Raw genomic sequence first — 20,066 nt, forward strand, 5'->3', positions numbered from 1 at the left:
CAGTACAAGCGATTATTTATAGTTTTTTTTTTTTGGATGTGCAATGTGTAAACACATTCATGTGACAAATCGTTTGTTTTTTATTATTGTTTTTTTCCCCTCTCTTGTGAAAAATACAAGTGACACTGGTCCGTGTACCTTCGGATAATTCGTTTTTTATTTAATATTGATGCCAAGCTTGCTATGAAAGAACTTCACGCAGCCATCAGTAAACAACAGACTGAACACCCGGAAGCGGCTTTTATTGTTGCAGGTGACTTTAATCACTCAAACTTAAAGTCAGTGCTACCCAAGTTTCACCAGCATGTTTCCTGTCACACCAGAGGAAACAAAACCTTAGACCATGTTTACACAAACATGGCTGGAGCTTACGTTGCGACACCCCTCCCCCACCTGGGACAGTCAGATCACCTTTCTTTGTTCCTCACCCCAAATATGCACCCTCATCAACCGTGTGAAGCCATCAGTGAAGACCATCAAAGTGTGGCCTGCGGGGGCAGATTCCACACTCCAGGAAAGGTTTCTACACACAGACTGGAGTATGTTTGCTTCTCAAGCCACCAGTGGCGCTCACACAGACATTGACTCTTACACCTCCTCTGTATTGGATCATATCAATATCACCATTGACAGTGTTACAACCCAGAAACAGATCACCACATATCCAAATCAGAAGCCTTGGATGAACAAGGAAGTGCGACTCCTGTTGAAGTCACGCAACACTGCCTTCAGATCAGGAGATGCACAAGCCTACAGCACATCCAGAGCAAACCTGAAGAGGGGCATCAAAAAGGCCAAGCACTGCTACAAGCTAAAGATAGAGGGACACTTTTCCAACTCTGACCCTCGACGCATGTGGCAGGGCATTCAGGCCATCAGTGACTACAAACCCACCCACTCCACCCCCGCAGCCACTGATGTCAACTTCCTGAACGAGCTAAATTACTTTTATGCTCGCTTTGAAAGAGACAACAGAGAAACTGCCACCAAGCTCAATCCTCAGATGACCACCCACCAATCATACTCTCCTCCACAGATGTCTGCAAGGAACTGAACCGGATCAGCGCGCACAAGGCTGCTGGACCAGACAACATCCCTGGTCGTGTTCTCAGGGCATGTGCGGAGCAGCTCGCTGGGGTTTTTACAGACATTTTCAACCTGTCTCTTGCCCAAGCAGCCGTACCAACATGCTTTAAATGCACTTCCATTGTGCCAGTGCCAAAACACTCTAGTCCGAGGTGCCCTAATGACTACCGCCCTGTAGCACTCACACCCATCGTCATGAAGTGCTTTGAGCGGCTGGTCCTGGAACACCTAAAAGACTCTCTACCATCCACATTGGACTCACACCAGTTTGCCTACCGTAGCAATAGGAGCACAGAGGACGCAGTTTCCATGGCACTGCACTCTGTGCTCACTCACCTGGACAATAAGAACACTTATGCACGTATGCTGTTTGTTGACTTCAGCTCAGCATTCAACACTGTCATCCCAACCAAGTTAATAGCCAAACTTGGAGACCTGGGCATCAATACCTCAATGTGTAACTGGATTTTGGACTTCCTGACCAACAGACCCCAGAATGTTCGATCAGGATTCACCTGCTCCACATCCATCACACTTAACACTGGTGTACCACAGGGCTGTGTGCTAGCCCGTTTCTCTACTCCCTCTTCACCTCTGACTGCAAGCCTGTGTATGGATCTAATTCCATCGTCAAGTTTGCAGACGACACCACGGTGATTGGCCTCATCAGTAACAACGATGAGACTGCCTATAGGGAGGAGATCCAGCACCTGGCCACATGGTGCACTGAAAATAACCTGCTCCTCAACACCACCAAAACGAAGGAGCTCATCGTGGACTTCAGGAAGGAGTCAAGAGACACACACGACACCATCCACATCAATGGAATGGCTGTTGAGCGTGTCTCCAGTTTCAAGTTCCTGGGGATCCACATCTCGGCGGACATGTTGTGGAAAACCAACACCTCCAGCCTGGTCAAGAAGGCTCACCAGCGCCTCTTCTTTCTGAGGACACTGAGGAAGAATCAGCTCTCCTCAGCTATCCTGGTGAACTTCTATCGCTGCGCAATAGAAAGCATCCTGACCAACTGTGTCACAGTATGGTATGGGAGCTGCTCTGTTGCGGAGCGCAAGGCACTGCAACGGTGGTGAAAACTGCCCAGCGCATCACAGGGACTCCACTACCTGCCATCGAATACATCCAGAGGAAACGCTGTCTGCATCGAGCTCGCAGCATCCTTAAGGACTCCTCTCACCCAGCCCACAGACTGTTTTCTCTCCTGCCCTCCGGCAGGCGTTTCAGGTGCCTCCGGACCAGGACCAGCAGACTAAAGAACAGTTTCTTCCCCAGAGCTGTCTCTTTACTGAACTCTACCCCGTTGATCCACTTCCTCATATATTATTAACTCTTCTCTCCTACCTCACATCTGCCTTATTTGCACTACTGAATGTAAATATTTATCACAGTAACAACTGTTTACTTTTGTATCTTGCACTACCATACCTAAATTGGACTATGCTCATTTGCACTGCCGACTGTTGTTACATTATCAATGCTTACATTAATATTTTGTACAGTTAATCACTTCCACTGCACTTTTACACCTTGTTTATAGTAACAGTCATCTGTATATATATTATATTGATAGTACATATCACCTGTAAATTCTGCCTATAGTAATAGCCATCTGTATATTTATTCACTATACACATTCACCTGTAAATTCTGTATATTTATTCACTATACATATTCACCTGTAAATTCTGTACATTTATTCACTATACATATTCACTTGTAATTTCTGTATATTTATTCACTATACATATTCACCTGTAAATTATGTTTATATTAATAACCATCTTTCTATATATATTTATACATATACTCAGTACATATCCTTGTCCTGCACTTATTCAACCATTGTATATACTGCACTTGCTACTATTGCACTTCTGGTTAGACCTAAACTGCATTTCGTTGCCCTGTACCTGTACTTGTGTAATGACAATAAAGTTGAATCTAATCTAATCTAATCTAATTTTGGGCATTTTTCCAATAGGATTTAACATCCCACCAATAGAATCTATCACATACCAGTAGACACCACTATAGTTTCCATTAACACCAATACAATTCCCATCATAACCATTAAATCCATTACATTTTCTATTGTGTTTTGGGCAGGGTTCTATTGTTTTTTTCAGCAGGGTGGTTAGCTATAATAAATCAGGCGGCCGTGCCAAAGATGTAGGCTAGTAGGTAGTTGTGTGTGCAGGTACGAATTAAATTAATATTTATGAGATTTCAGGGGTAGGTTGCAGAATTTAAGCCTACACAAAAGAAATCTCTGTCTAGGCTCTGCCTCGGTATTGTTTGTGTCAAGCCATTCCTTAATCTGGCTGTTTGTTGAAGAGAAAGAGATCAAATGTAGTAGAAATAAACACTTTAAGAATACATAGTAGCGGAGGACTTTTATTATGTTTTTATGACTATTATTATGTTGTAATGTTTGGTAGACCAATCAGCGGAGAGGGGCGTTTCACTCCGCCCACTTGTAGAGATCGAATATTCAAGTAGTTTATCCCTTTTCTGTCCCTGAAAGTAAAAACGAAAAATGAAGCCGAATTCTTGATTTTTCGTTTTGTTTGAACAAATGAAAAACGAAAAAGGTGGCGTTTTTTTTTCATTTTTCAGATTTCAATATTAAATCAAAAAACGAATTATCCGAAGGTACACGGACCGACACTGAACTGAAAATCGTTTCTCCTTGTGCATTTATTGCTAGTGCATCTGCATTATTTCTTGCTGTTGTATCTATTGTATGTAACCGGTGGCTTTTTCAAGGCTATCTGGGTTAAATTCCTTTTTGACAGGCTTATTCCTGTCTGGCGCCCGAACTTTTAGAGTCACTTAAATTTTTTTTTGTCTCTGCAACTATTTACTTGGGGCCGCCACCGTTACAAGTTGGAGAATGAGCCTATTTCCAAAAAAAGTGGAGTGTTCCTTTAAAGCTTCATGAAGCTTCATTTCACCATCACTAGTAAATAGTACAGTGAATAAATGAAATGAATATGAAAGCACGTATTTCTGTACATTTCAAAATGAGGTGCATTAAAAGTCAATAAATCCTTGATTAATATGAATATTTTAATTAAAAATGTGCTTCCACATACTATTCAATAACATTCTAGTGCATTTAATGTATTAAATAACAGCAGATTGAGCGAGTTTTTGGATATGGTAAGAAACTTATTTTAGTGAATAAAGTACTACATTTAAACTATCATTTTGTTAGGATGGGTACACAAAATGTTATTTTATCCTTGCTTCTAGAAAATCCTCAATCTATATGCTTTCTAACAGCTTCATGTGGCTATAAACATTTAATTTAACGTGGCTTTAAGCACTATGCATCATCTTTAAGTACTATGCATCGTTAAAGTTTCACTTTCAACGTGACTAAGCCGGTAAATGTGGTGTTTACATGAAATAATCATATGAGTTATCTAAAGATCCACCCGCCAGTCCAAAAAGCGGAATGTTCGAAGGTTTAATGCATGTTCGGTCTTTTACTTGTGCCTCTGAGTTTATCTGGATTTAGTTTCAATTTTAGTCTAACTTAGATTTCAGTCTGACTCCAATTTTAAGTGATCACTAAGTTTAGGCAAAGTTTCTAATTAAAAATTGATCACAAATATTGATTATGTATTAATTTAGATATTTTTTTGTACACTCAAATGATTCGGTCTAAATTTGCATTTTATGTAAGTCAATTGCAAAACAATTTTCCATCCATTTAGATTGCATAGTTTTAACATAAACAAATCAATAAACTTAATGCGATTCATCAGTCATACGTGAATGAAACAGGTAAGATTTATGTAATAATTCACAGTAAAGTCCCCACACTGCTCAGTGTTCATGTGTTTCCACACTACAGAGTGTTCAAGTAGAATTGAAGCAGTGCTGGAGTTAACCCCTTAACTGTCACCCACAGTTTTGAACAGAGACATTATAGTGCACAATCCAAACTTAATTTTTTATAATTCATGAATGAAAATATTTTGTAACATGATTTTAATGTACCATTTACATGGTAATGCAATGTCTGATTTTAAAATGGGTTTCAAAGGATGAATTTTGAAATTTTAAGTTTTCTTCTGATAAATAATTTCTTATGATTTCTAATTCGTGATAGAGAAAAGGCAACTAAGAAGACTTTCTGTGACAAAGGTCAGAATTCATGTCATGATGTAGATTTTTTTCAGGTGCACTCTTGTCATAAACAGAGGTGTCAAATCCAGGGTCAGAAAGTAAAAGTCCTGCCATGTGTTTATTCCACCCATGAACTCAGCAGCTGATTTCACCAGAGGAGGAACCAACTCATTCCTTTCAAGTCACAAGCAAGTTTCGAGTCAAATCCCAAGACCTCAACGAGTTGAGGTAATTAAGAGATAATTGAGAGACTAATTAAATGATGATTGTGCATTAGTGATGAACACCTGCTGTTACTGTGAATCACAGAGGATCAGATGTTGATGTTTTATTGGTTAAAATGATACCACCATCATGTAGATCAGTGTTTGCTTTAGTTGGGCTCTTGACCCTTGACTCCTGTGTTAGATCTCTCTGTAGCAATGCATGTGCTGTTGTAAAGCGGAGAGATCAGTGCTGTGCAGTGAGCAACTGTTAGTTGTTTTCATATGATGAGGTAATCATCAGGTGCTTACCTGTTTGCATCCAATATACTGTGTGTATATATATATATATATATATATACACATACAACATTTTTCATTTTTTTAATTTATGTTCTGCTTTTGAATAAACAACTCTGTGAAACCACAGTACGCAATGAATTTACTGCTGTAGCAGTTATAGAGAAAGAATTTTAAATCTAATACATTTAAATATTTAAACTCCAGTCCTACTCAGACACACACAGACATCAAGAACCAGCGTATGAATCTCAACAATGGTGACAATCAACAAAATGCTTCATGCTGCAATGCATGCTGGGTAACACCACAGTATGAATAATTATTGTCACCACTGTTGAGGATCGTATGATAAGTGTTCATGTCTAAAAGCCTGAGCAATATAATTCTTAATTTTTTCCAATATTTAATATTACGATGGCATTTGTTTAATAGTAAATTCCTGCAGTTCTGTAACAGCTGAACGTCAGTAAATAAACCAAAGAGAGACACCTTCATGATGTTCATTCAAGTGACATAAAAGCCAAAAGTGTAAGCTCATCTGCTTCCTCAAGCTTTTAATTCAGCAATGTGCAAATGTTTGTTGTGAAGCAATATTGCAATTGCTTAAAAGCAATCCATTCTCAGTTACTAAAAGGCTCAAGAGCCCAACTAAAGCAAACACTGATCTCCATGATGGTGGCATCATTTTAACCAATAAAACATCAACATCTGATCCTCTGTAATTCTCAATAACAGCAGGTGTTCATCACTAATGCACAATCAACATTTAATTAGTCTCTCAATTATCTCTTAATTACCTCAACTCGTTGAGGTCTTGGGATTTGACTCGAAACTTGCTTGTGACTTGAAAGGAATGAGTTGGTTCCTCCTCTGGTGAAATCAGCTGCTGAGTTCATGGGTGGAATAAACACAAGGCAGGACTTTTACTTTCTGACCCTGGATTTGACACCTCTGGTCATAAATTAATCTATTACTTTTCCTACATAATTTTTTAACAGAAAAAGTGGTAAAATACATATTTAGGAGTCTTAGACCTTTCCAACGATATATAGTTTGTCATGATTAGATTAGGATTTAATTGTAAAATAGTGAAGTAAAGGTAGGCGTCCCACAGGGTGGACGGTGACAGTTAAGAGGTTAAGGAGATAATTATGTGATGATTGATCATTAATGATGAACACCTGCTGTTATCAAGAAGAATCACCGAAGGAAAGAGAAACACGAGAGCTACTGACTTCAGCCACAGCAGAAGATGAAATCAACTGAAATAAAAGAAGACATTAAATCTTTCAGGATCTGATTAAACAGCTTCACAAACAGCATCAGATTGACTTTATTTCTGTCAGACTTCTAGAGAAGCTCTTATTGAGAATTAACAGAGGTTTAGATGCTTTATTGTTTTGTTTGAAATCACCATCAAAGAGACCAGTGTTTCCTTTTATTGGGCTGGGCTCTTGACCCTTGACATGTTGGTGTTAATATTATGTTGGTTGCTTTAATTGTGTGTTTGTATAGAATACACTTAGCTTTGTCAACAGAGCCAAGTGAAAAAGAGTTGTGGACAAGTGATCCATCGACATCGTTTCAAGTCCAATATCTGATTGCACGGATGTTGTGTTGCTTTGATGCATATAAATCACATTAAGTATGTTGATTTGTTTATGTTAAAACTATGTAATTTAAATGGATGGAAAACTGTTATGCAATTGAATTACATAAAATGTAAATTAAGACCGAATCAATTTTTTGAGTGCACCCTAGTAGGCTGATACTCTAAAATATGGTCGCTTTTTAATTTTTATTTTATTTTGCCTTTTAATAATATGCCTTGAAATAAGTTAAATATAAAATTTCTAAAAGATAAAACTTAAATAAGGAATCACTGGCTCTGCGTTTGACGGAAGATACGTCAACACTGTGACAAACACCCAGACGCCTTCACATATGGATCTTTTAAAAATATTGCTCGTTTATTTTTTTAAAACATACAGAAAGACTTAGTTGAAATGTTTTATCGCATGTGTGAGGGGATTAAAACATTGGCGATGATACTTAAAATAAGAACCTTTTAAAGATGCTGTAGTGTTTAATGTGGAATAAATCTAATATAAACTATTCTTTAGTTGAAATAAGAGACACCGGACATCAGCTGAAGTAGGGAAACTCTCTTTTAGAGAGAAGGTTAGCAGACTAACATCTCAGATCATCTGGTCTGTAACTCGGCCCTCACCCTCCCTTGTCTTGTCTGTGTCGGTTTCACATTGGAGATTACCCCAAAGAGGAGCTGCAAGTTTTGTTTATATTTAATATCGTTTACAACTTAAACATTTTTTATTTATTTTTTATTTTATTTTGGAAATATTTAATTTACAGAATGGACATCATTGTTCACAGATATAGTATGTTACATATAATCAAACTTATTTATTAACATCTTTAAACAAAGACAATTATGTGTTTTATAAGTTCAAAAAACTTAAATAAATGCTGAATATGTGTTTAAAATGTATGATGAATGAACTGCCTTTGTAACATGTTGTCATATATATGTATTACCATTGGTGATTTTCAGAATCTTAAAAGCATATTAATGGCTAAAGTCTGATTATACTGTATTCAGCACAAACTGGTCTACAATAGTATGCCAGCAGCATGAACGTGCATGTTTGTGTTTTTAAGAAAAACAGCATTTATGTGTGGTTAGTGAAAAAACTAAAATACTTGTTTAAAATGTGTGATAAATGGTTTGCTTTGCTGAAACATGATTGTTACTTACAAAAAAAAAAAAAAAACAAGTTTGTTACTTGAGTCTCTTTTTAGCTTGAAATGTTTATTTTTATACTGTATGCTACACATAATCGCTGAAGAAGTTTTCACATTTGTGTTTTTCAGTATCTTAAAAATATATTAATGGTTAAAGTCTGATTATAGTGTATTCAGTACAAACTGAGTTTCAGTAATATGTTAGCATCATGAATGTACATGCTTGTGTTTTGCAAATTTATGCACAGTAAAACCTCCAGTGTTAAATCAACACTGTATATATAATCCACACTCAGAGTGTTAAAAAAGTAACACTGAAGCAGTGTTAAAGTTAATGAGATAATTAGTTTAGTAATTGAGTGATGATTGAACATTAATGAAGAAAACCTGCTGTTAACAAACTGAATCACTGAAAGAAAGAGAAAGAATAACAGAAAAAAAGAGACGAGACGAGCAGTAATACAAGAACTACAACTGACTTCAGCCACAGCCTTAGATGAAATCAACACAAGAAAAAAGAAGACATTAAATCTCTCAAGATCTCAGCAGAGGATGATTAAACAACTCCACAAACAGTATCACCTGCTTCACACGTTACTAACCAGACTGACTTTAGATGTTGATGTTTTAGTTTTGTTTGAATTACCATTATCGAGGTCAGTGTTTGCTTTAGTTGGGCTCTTGACCCTTGACTTAAAGCATTACAGTTACTTTAGTTGTTATAACTGCGTGTTTGTTTAGACATGTTAGTTATGGCAATCAGGTGTTGATGGTTGGACTTCAATAAAGAAATTATCAGCATTTGGTGACTTTCATAACTGATTTCATTCAGAGCATAGTTAAATTGATTGGTTAAAAATTTTGGATTTTGCTGACATGAAATATAAAGCTTGATCCATCAGTTTTAAGATTAATCTGTGTAGGATAAATAGGATTAATCTGAGAAGGAACATTTTTTAATATAAAACTGCCAACAATTAATTTGTAATAGTAAAGTTACAAAAAATATGACTTTAACTCACATCGTTTTATTTGCCATTTTCCTGAGGAACCTCAGACTGCAGGGTTTCAGTTGATAAGAAAACTATGGTCAAAAGTTAATTCACTTAAATTAACTTCAAATTGTATGCCCTTTTCCCCCATGTTATCGAAAATGGTATCAAATATTGATAGTTTTCAAAGTATCACATTGAAGATGGAAATTTCAGTAACATAACACTACAATACGTGTGTAATGGGTTTGGTGAACAGAGAAACTATAGTGATTAAAAATAATAGATTAGAATCACACAGCGATAATTTAAGAGTATATAAGTATTCCAAGGAATAAATTCATTCATAAACAAAATAAACATTTAAGTCTGACATTTATTGCAGCATTAAATTGTTTACATGGTTTTATGGTTTTATAAGTATCATGTTGTAGGCTTATAAAAACCATAAATTGTAGATTCATGAAATACATTACACACCATACAAATGTATTTCGGGGCAAGAGTCCATCAACAAGGGGAACAAGATATGATCCAGATATTAAATGAATCCAAATATGGATTAATTCTGTATATTTTTGTTCACTAGGGAAAGTGGGCTTTAAATGTCATGACCACCTGTATATCTTCTCACTTTGTACTAGGTATTAGTTCAGTGTTTGTAGCTGTTAATTGAATTGTTTTCAAAGGGTTTATAGTGTTAAAATGCTCCTGATCAATATAGGTTGTGATTCTGTGACATTTCCATGTCGACACCGCCACCTAGTGGTCAGGAGCATTTCTGTTAGGTTATGACAAGAACCTTTTTGAACATTGCTTTGCTTTGTGTTGATTAGATGCAGTTACTCAAAATATGATGACTAAAAGAGAAATATATTAAAACATATATTTATATTATTTAAAATATCTCTGCTGTTTATCACAGGTTTTAGTTTCCTCATGCAATCAAAAATTGTGTTCAGTCAAACAAAATAACATTGCATATGTATGCAAAGATTAATACATCTTTGGCATATGAATTTATATAGATTGGTCCAGGTTTTGAACATGCATTTCTCATAGATCAGAATGAAATCCTTGTTAGGCTTTCACAAAGCTCAGCTGCATGTCTCCACTAACTTCCAGAAGATCAATCCCCTGCAGTTTCATGAAATCCAGAATCTGTGTTTTCATTGTTATGAAGAAACCAAAACAACAGATACTTCCACATGTAATCTAACGCCATCATCAGACATAAAACAGCATTTCAGAGCACAAAACTGTGTAACGTTATGGAATAAAATGTCACCAATGAAGAGGTAATAATGACTGTCAAGCTTTTGAGTGTTGATTGATTCCATCTACATTTTGGTTATCATTCTGAATCCAATTCAGTCTTTTTTTTCAGCTTTTTGTTCAAAATGTTGTTTATTTCTTTATTTATGAAACTTACCCACATTCAAGTGTTTAAAAAAAGAATGCATGAAGCTAGAATAAAATGTTTTTTTGTTTACAAGCAGAAACCCTGTTATTTCTTTTGATGATTTGTGTGTTCAGATATTCATATAACAAAATATATACAAATTAATACCTAATAGGGACATAGTAGTATACTTACAGTATGACGTAAAGTTATAAAACTACTAAACTAGTAGTTTACTTAGACTATACTTCAAAGTGTACTAAAAATGCCACTACAAGTATTTAATTAGTAAACTATCAGTTTACCTCAGTGTATAAGTTCACTTTTAGTATAATTGTAGTACAAGCTAAAAACATTGATGTAAACTAGTTGTGTACCCAGTTTACTACTGTTATACGTAAAGTATACTTTTATATAATAGAAAGTGAGCCAATTTAGACCCAAGGAGTATTGAAATAGTACACTTACAAGTATACTACTAGTACACTGATATTGGTATACTTACTACATAAAGTATACTTAACAATATACTCGAACTTTACTTAAGTATACTTAATAAAATAAAGTTGAAGTATACAATTTTTTTTGGTAAAGGGGGATGCCCACTTCCTCTGAGAGCTTTGTTTTCAAAGCATTATTTAAGAGATTTCTACAAAAATATCTATCTAGAATTTTTATTCAGACTAGAATCTCAAAGTCTATAAATAGACAGAGACATCTAGAGGACACACTTGCACACAACAGCGGTTACCATGGTGACCAAATAAGCACATTGCTGATTGATTACAATAGCTGAGAAATTAAAATTCACTGTTCTTTTTTATGGAACATTGCAGGATTTATTATAAACTAATCATCTGTGCACATTTTTATTTATTTTTTCTTCTAATTGATGTACTCTGGTTATCTTTAACCAAAATAACCCAGGGGACAGATGTTGTGCTTTTTGATCATTTTAGCTTTCCATAGTCCATTCATATCATATTTGCATACAATATCACAACTTCTTTCACAACTTCATTACATTTTATTTTCTAGGTTATGAAGCTTTTAAATTGAGCACTGAAAAAAAAACAAACAAAAAAAAACAATAGTTGCTGCCTGTGTAAAAGTTTGAGCTTTTAAACACTGAGACGCTGGTGGTAGTTTATCGTTAACCAAACTGAGCATCACAGCATATCCTGCTTTAATTTCATACTTTTGTCTCTACAGCAGAAGAGAACCACAAAAATAACAAAAATGTCAATCAAAGCCTTCAGTTCACTGAGATTCTCTGCTGTGGCTCGTCAGGCAGTGAGATGATTGACAGCAGCGTATTCACTGTAATCCTGATTATTCCTCAATCTGTCTCTGTCAGGACAGTCTGCTTTCTTCTGGAAGTTCACCACGGCGTAATTCAGATCCTCAGCAGATGTGATCAAGATCTGAGAGTCACCAGTGGCTTTCTGAACTGTAGAGTAAACACAGTCAGGAGAAACAGAGGGGTTTGTGGGTAATTGAGCAGTGGCATAAACAGCGTTAGATGGATCAGAGGGGTTTGTAGGTAATTGAGCAGTGGCATAAACAGCGTTAGAAGAATCAGAGGGGTTTGTGGGTAACTGAGCAGTGGCATAAACAGCGTTAGAAGAATCAGAGGGGTTTGTGGGTAATTGTTTGTGAGTGTCTTTAATCTCATCATAATCACAACCAGCGTGAGAAACCTGTAGAGAGACAGAGCAATTATTTACAGCTCTGAAGACTTTCATTATGGGAGACTTTAGAATTTATTCAACATATTTTATACGAACCACTCCGTGTTTTGCTCCAGTCTGAGATGACGATTTACCTCCTGCCAAAACAAGAGTCTTGAATTAACCCATTAACTGTCACCCACAGTTTTGAACAGAGACATTATAGTGCACTATCCAAACTTAATTTTTTATAATTCATGAATGAAAATATTTTGTAACATGATTTTAATGTACCATTTACATGGTAATGCAATGTCTGATTTTAAAATGGGTTTCAAAGGATGAATTTTGAAATTTTAAGTTTTCTACTGATAAATAATTTCTTATGATTTCTAATTCGTGATAGAGAAAAAGGCAACTAAGAAGACTTTCTGTGACAAAGGTCAGAATTCATGTCATGATGTAGATTTTTTTCAGGTGCACTCTTGTCATAAACAGAGGTGTCAAATCCAGGGTCAGAAAGTAAAAGTCCTGCCATGTGTTTATTCCACCCATGAACTCAGCAGCTGATTTCACCAGAGGAGGAACCAACTCATTCCTTTCAAGTCACAAGCAAGTTTCGAGTCAAATCCCAAGACCTCAATGAGTTGAGGTAATTAAGAGATAATTGAGAGACTAATTAAATGATGATTGTGCATTAGTGATGAACACCTGCTGTTATTGAGAATTACAGAGGATCAGATGTTGATGTTTTATTGGTTAAAATGATACCACCATCATGTAGATCAGTGTTTGCTTTAGTTGGGCTCTTGACCCTTGACTCCTGTGTTAGATCTCTCTGTAGCAATGCATGTGCTGTTGTAAAGCGGAGAGATCAGTGCTGTGCAGTGAGCAACTGTTAGTTGTTTTCATATGATGAGGTAATCATCAGGTGCTTACCTGTTTGCATCCAATATACTGTGTGTATATATATATATATATGCACATACAACATTTTTCATTTTTTTAATTTATGTTCTGCTTTTGAATAAACAACTCTGTGAAACCACAGTACGTTAATGAATTTACTGCTGTAGCAGTTATAGAGAAAGAATTTTAAATCTAATGCATTTAAATATTTAAACTCCAGTCCTACTCAGACACACACAGACATCAAGAACCAGCGTATGAATCTCAACAATGGTGACAATCAACAAAATGCTTCATGCTGCAATGCATGCTGGGTAACACTACAGTATGAATAATTATTGTCACCACTGTTGAGGATCGTATGATAAGTGTTCATGTCTAAAAGCCTGAGCAATATAATTCTTATTTTTTTCCAATATTTAATATTACGATGGCATTTGTTTAATAGTAAATTCCTGCAGTTCTGTAACAGCTGAACGTCAGTAAATAAACCAAAGAGAAACACCTTCATGATGTTCATTCAAGTGACATAAAAGCCAAAAGTGTAAGCTCATCTGCTTCCTCAAGCTTTTAATTCAGCAATGTGCAAATGTTTGTTGTGACGCAATATTGCAATTGCTTAAAAGCAATCTATTCTCAGTTGCTAAAAGGGTCAAGAGCCCAACTAAAGCAAACACTGATCTCCATGATGGTGGCATCATTTTAACCAATAAAACATCAACATCTGATCCTCTGTAATTCTCAATAACAGCAGGTGTTCATCACTAATGCACAATCAACATTTAATTAGTCTCTCAATTATCTCTTAATTACCTCAACTCGTTGAGGTCTTGGGATTTGACTCGAAACTTGCTTGTGACTTGAAAGGAATGAGTTGGTTCCTCCTCTGGTGAAATCAGCTGCTGAGTTCATGGGTGGAATAAACACATGGCAGGACTTTTACTTTCTGACCCTGGATTTGACACCTCTGGTCATAAATTAATCTATTACTTTTCCTACATAATTTTTTAACAGAAAAAGTGGTAAAATACCTATTTAGGAGTCTTAGACCTTTCCAACGATATATAGTTTGTCATGATTAGATTAGGATTTAATTGTAAAATAGTGAAGTAAAGGTAGGCGTCCCACAGGGTGGACGGTGACAGTTAAGAGGTTAATGACATTATATCACATTTCAACACTGAAGTCTGTTTTAAAACATCATCAAATAGCTGTGTTTTGCTCATGGCTCCTTGCAGCCTGTAGGTGGCGACATTCAAAGTAGGAAAACGCATGAACATATCTTTGTTTTAAACTCAGTATAAAGGAAGTTTCTGCATCTCAAGACATTAAGAAGGAGCTTTACCTCGAGACTGATGCTTCTTACAGAGAAACAGAAATAGGAGACAAACGATGATCAGAGCCAGAAGAACCAGAACCAGAGAGATGATCAGAGATAAACCTGAAAACACAAGAGAAACAATCAGATCAATCAGTCTGTTCACTCTGAGCTAAATATCAGATCAGATCATGGCCGTAGCTTGTTGTACCATTCAGTTTGTCCAAAACAGACTTTATGAGCACAGAATCACTCTAACCCGGCTCCATTTAAAAAGACTGTGACTTGAGGTTAAAATATGTGGAAAAGCTAAAAAAAGAAGAAAGAAAGAATTGTTTTTGAGGAAGGACATGCAGTGTCAGACCTAGTTAAGAGTTATAAAAATTTTCTTTGAAACCACAAAATGTCTTTGAGCCACTGAAATTCAAATATCCATTTACAGTGCCATGCAAAAGTATTCATACCCTTTTTTTTACGTTTTGTTATGTTGCAGCCTTGTGTTAAACTGTTTTAAATGACCTTTTCCCCCACATCAATTTATAATGAACATACAACATAATGAAAAAAAAGAAAGAAAGAAAAAAATATACAGATTTATGACAACTTTGCAAATTTATTAAAAATAAAACACGGAAATAAGTACATTGCATACATATCCAAACTCTTAACTCAGTCCTTAGCTGAAGCACCTTAACAGCATTTGGGTATCTCAATATTTTGGTGCACTGAGTATTTCTTCTTCTCTGACGAGTCCCTCAGTCCCTGCCGCTGAAAAACAGCCCCACAGCATGAGACTGCTACCAGCACGCTTTACTTTTGGCATGGTACTCTGCAGGTGATGTGCAGAGCTGGTTTCCTTTAAACATGATACTTGGAACTGAGGTTCATCAGACCAGAGAATCTTGTTTCTCACAGTCTGAGGGTCCTTTAGGTGCTTTTTTGCTAATCCCAAGTGTGTTTTCACGTGTCTTACCTGAAGAGAGGATTGAGTCTTGCCACACCGCCATAAAGCCCAGATCGGTGGGGTGTTGCAGTGATGTTTGTCCTTCTCTAAGTTTCTTCCATCTGCATATATGATCATGGAGCTCAACTAGAGTGACCATCAGCTTCTTGGTCACCAGTATAACCAGGCCCCTTCTCCATAAGTTGCTCAGTTTGGTCAGGAGCCCGGCTCTAGGAAGAGTCCTGGTTGTTCCAAGCATCCTCCATTATGGATAATGGAGGCTACATGTTTCTGTGAACCTTCAATACAGCAGAATTTTTTTTTTTCTTTTTTCTGAACTCTTCCCCAGATCTATTCCTTGATGCAAACCTGTTTCTGAGCTCTACAGGCAGTTCTTTTGACTTCAGGGCTTGGTTTTTGCTCTGATATGCATTTTCAGCTGTTAGACCTTTTCTGAGACATGTGTGACTTTCCAAATCTTACTCATTCAAATGAATTTGCCACAGTTTAACTCCACTGGAAGTGTAGTAGTCTCGGCCCGCCCAAGAGGCCATATGACTGACAGGTAAAGCAACCAATCATGTTTCGTGTAAAAATCTCAGACATATTTTAAAGATTCTAAGCCGTGAACTTAAACTTTTTCACATACTTTTGAAAATTCAGCGTTTAGTTGATCCTGACAAGCGCTCGTCGTCAGTTGTAAACATGATGGCCTTCTTCTTTCGTGAGGGGGTTTGGCGTCACAGAATTTTTGTTTCCAGGCAGAACATTAAAGAACACGACACACACGTCTCCCGGAAATCCTGTATAATCTAACCAATCCGATGACGACTTCGACACTCCTGAAGTGTTTCCAGATAAGTGTGCCATATGCATCAAACGTTCAGCCAACAGTCCGTGGACGTGACGTCTGAGGCTGAGACTAGAAGTGTAGTAACATCTACAAGCGATATGATTGCTCCTCAGCTAAATTTCAAGTGTCCCATAAAAGGGTATGAATACTTATGCAATGGAATCATTTCAGTTTTTTAATTTCTAATAAATTTGCAAAGTTGTTACAAACCTGTTTTTGCTTTGCCATTATGGTGTACGGAGTGTACATTGATGTGGAGAAAAAGTAATTTAAAGCAGTTTAACATAAGGCTGCAACATAAAACGTGAAAAAAATCAATCCGTTTCGCAAGGCACTGTATGCGACATAAATGCCTGCTGTTGTCTTGATAGGCTACAAACTGCAAACTACAAAATGCAAATTTATTTCAGTAAATAGGTCTATAATATCAAACTTGATTATTAATAAGTAATAATACTAATAATTATTATAATAATAATTATTATTATTATTACTTTACATATCAACTATTTCAAAGTATTACATTTCATGACTTATTTGAGAGTTGAAAATGGAATGTTTTTAATGTTTAGTAATATCTTTTGGCCACAGGAGGTGTCTGAGCTCCTCACAAACTACACCATGAATCACATGTTTGTATCTCAGCACCTGCTGGTGTCGATGGAGATGTATTGGAAACTGTTGTGATCAGTGGAGATGTGACTGATGAGAAAGAAGAAGCAGATGATGAAGATGATGATGGTGGTGGTGATGATGTTGTTTCTGGAACATCTGCATATAAAACATGAAAACAATGCATTTCTGAAAGATGTTTATTCATGTATTTATTTACCCACCCCAACCACACACACACACACACACACACACACACTCAGATCTTGACATCACATGTCTTATGGTAAATATAAGTGTTATTGATGTCATTCACACATTCTACCCAGAATTCATGTTTGCTGATACAGAGACATGCTGTTTGTTTGAGTTTGTGTAACTGAAGCCTGTGGTTTCTCAGTGAATAAAACAGTTCACAGCAGGTTACTGGATGAGCATCTTTAACTGCAGCTTCTTCAATATAGTGCAACACTGGTGAAATGACTCAGAGAAGTGCTAAAAACTGCACTCATACTGCATCCAGATGAGCAGACTTTATCAAGTTAAAAATAAATAAATACTACAGCGATACTGTGTCCAAATAACCAACTAATGCTGCAGCACTAAACACTGCAGTAACACCAAAACAGAAAACTACAAACTGCTGCTGCTTTCAAACTGAGTCCAGATCTGCAGATACTGAACATTTAAAGAATGAAATGAAGAATAAAACACATAAACACTGTCCAAACTCTGTGAGCAGTTTCTCATTGAGCAGAACAGCATTATTCTACACAAAACTGCACTTTTGACTGCAGTCATGAGCAATTATAAGGAAACTTCCTATTTTTAACTGTGGTTTGTGGTTTTTCTCTGTTAAACAGACAGAGCATCTAAAATTAACCTGCTGTTGAACCTGTGTGAACAGAATCAGGTCTCTTAAAAACATCAGAGATCACTTTCTTTGAACAGTCAGGAAACATGATTCAAGACACACCGTGATCTGCTGAATGGAAGCTAGCTGTGACTTCATTCTGATGAATATGAGTGAGAAAGTCATCTGTACCTGTAACGCTGACGAGGACTCGTGTGATGAAGCTCTTGTGTCCTTGATCAGACTGAACTCCACACCAGTATTCAGCTGAATGTTGTCGAGTCACATGACTGATGGTTCCCGTCAGGAGCTGCTGCTCTCTGTCATCATACAGCTGGATCTGTCCCTCAGCGCTCCATCTTCTTCTCTCCTCCACAGACGTCTCTTCAGCACAGAGATCAGATCCAGATCTCCTGCAGACAAACTTCACATCAGCACTGTGGGATTGTGGGTATTTGCAGCTGATGTTCACAGATGCTCCTGCAGCAGCTGATAGACTGATGCTCTTCTCACAACAATCAGCTGTTTGAGGGTCAAATCAAGTTCACATTAAACAACAGATTCATCAGTTCTACCATGTAAAGCAATGCATGGGTGAATTCAAATGGCTCACCCTTCTTAATATCCAGGTAAAACTCAGAGAAGAAACTGTAGTCTTCAGGAACTGTAAGTATAATCTTATATTCTCCAGAATCTTTCACATTGAGGTCTCTGATGAAAACATGTAAGGAACCTTCAGATCTGTCGTCCATTCTGCTGCTCTGTTAGTGTTTATTAGAGGAAAACACTGATCTGCTCCAGTTTTACACACATCTACCAAAGGATTCTCTTCTAGCGTCTCATATTTGTAGTTTATAATGACATTTCCTCCTGAATATCCCGTCACAGCACTGATCTTTTGACCTGTTATACACAAACTCAGATATCAGTGTGAAGATGATGGTCGTCATGTGACACACAGCAGCCAGAACAGCACTTATGTTTTATTTATTTTTTCCTTTTTATTCGAAACATTCCCAAACGCATTAACTATATCGTGAAACATCTTGATTCTCACCTTTATAGATTATGTTGATAGTGGGTGATGGTCAAAGTAACCTAATAATGTAATCTATTAACTATGCATAACAACCTGTCTGTTTATGGGTGTCATGCCATAACATATTATTAATACGACTGACATTATATTTAATGTGAATTTAACATTGAAAGTTAATGTGAATAAAAACATTGCAAGTTAGGCTACTAATCATAACAAAAAACAACAACAACAACAAAAAAAAACTCCCATTAAAATCACTGAAGCTTTTTACACTATGAAATCTTACAGATTCGTACACATATTTTCACTTTATTGTTTACTAGAGAGAATTCGCCAGAAAGAGGTATTCAGTCAGCGAGCCAGTGAAGAAAATGACTCATCTGAACGCCTCTGATTGGTCATTGCATTCATAAGCCAAAGTCTCTTTAAGACAAGTCATGTCACTTGGCGGCCATCTTTGAAACGCCTCTCGGGCATGCAAGTGCAGCTCCTATCTCTTTCAAATTCTTCAAAACTGTTCTGTAGAACCTGGTCGAAAAGGACACACACATATAATCTCAACTCAGCACATTCCAAGGAGTTTACCCTCCATCGCCGAGTTGTAAAATGTACAAATGACCAACACAACGCCCAAGTATCTGACTAGCTTCCTGCCTGTTCTCCTTATCTCATGAGACCCATATAACTTTGAGGAGAACATCTGGCTACTTTTGAAGAACAGAACCTTCAATGTTGGTCCTGACTGGTTTACCATAAATAAAGTAAAATAAACAGACAGTGCAAGCACGTTGGATCTGCAAATGCTCCAGCACGGACTCTCTCTGAATCCCCTGACTGCTTTTGACCATAATTCAGTGGTGGTATCAACAAGAAAAGACAGATATATGTTGACCAGATGCTCAACAAACCTACACCACGGTCATCCCCATGACCTCAGGGCAACTCCCTTTTCTTCACTGCAT

The 20,066-nt window shown here is 36.8% G+C and overlaps 2 protein-coding genes across 2 annotated transcripts in view; both read right to left on the reverse strand.

The window, feature by feature from the left end:
• The window catches only part of LOC131538316 (CMRF35-like molecule 2), an 88,535-nt gene that overhangs the window by 65,645 nt on the left and 2,824 nt on the right, over nucleotides 1-20,066 (reverse strand). The gene's annotated exons all lie outside the window — the stretch shown is intronic.
• LOC131538309 (CMRF35-like molecule 9) lies at nucleotides 12,005-18,917 on the reverse strand. The gene is made up of 6 exons (XM_058772122.1): nucleotides 18,676-18,917; nucleotides 18,255-18,584; nucleotides 17,246-17,368; nucleotides 14,829-14,924; nucleotides 12,692-12,732; nucleotides 12,005-12,604 (listed from the first exon to the last, which is right to left on the reverse strand). Exons 1-6 carry the CDS (start codon nucleotides 18,812-18,814, stop codon nucleotides 12,191-12,193), a joined length of 1,143 nt encoding a protein of 380 aa, XP_058628105.1. The 5' UTR covers nucleotides 18,815-18,917; the 3' UTR covers nucleotides 12,005-12,190.

This window comes from Onychostoma macrolepis, chromosome 01 (assembly GCF_012432095.1).
Source record: "Onychostoma macrolepis isolate SWU-2019 chromosome 01, ASM1243209v1, whole genome shotgun sequence".
Lineage (NCBI taxonomy): Eukaryota > Metazoa > Chordata > Actinopteri > Cypriniformes > Cyprinidae > Onychostoma > Onychostoma macrolepis.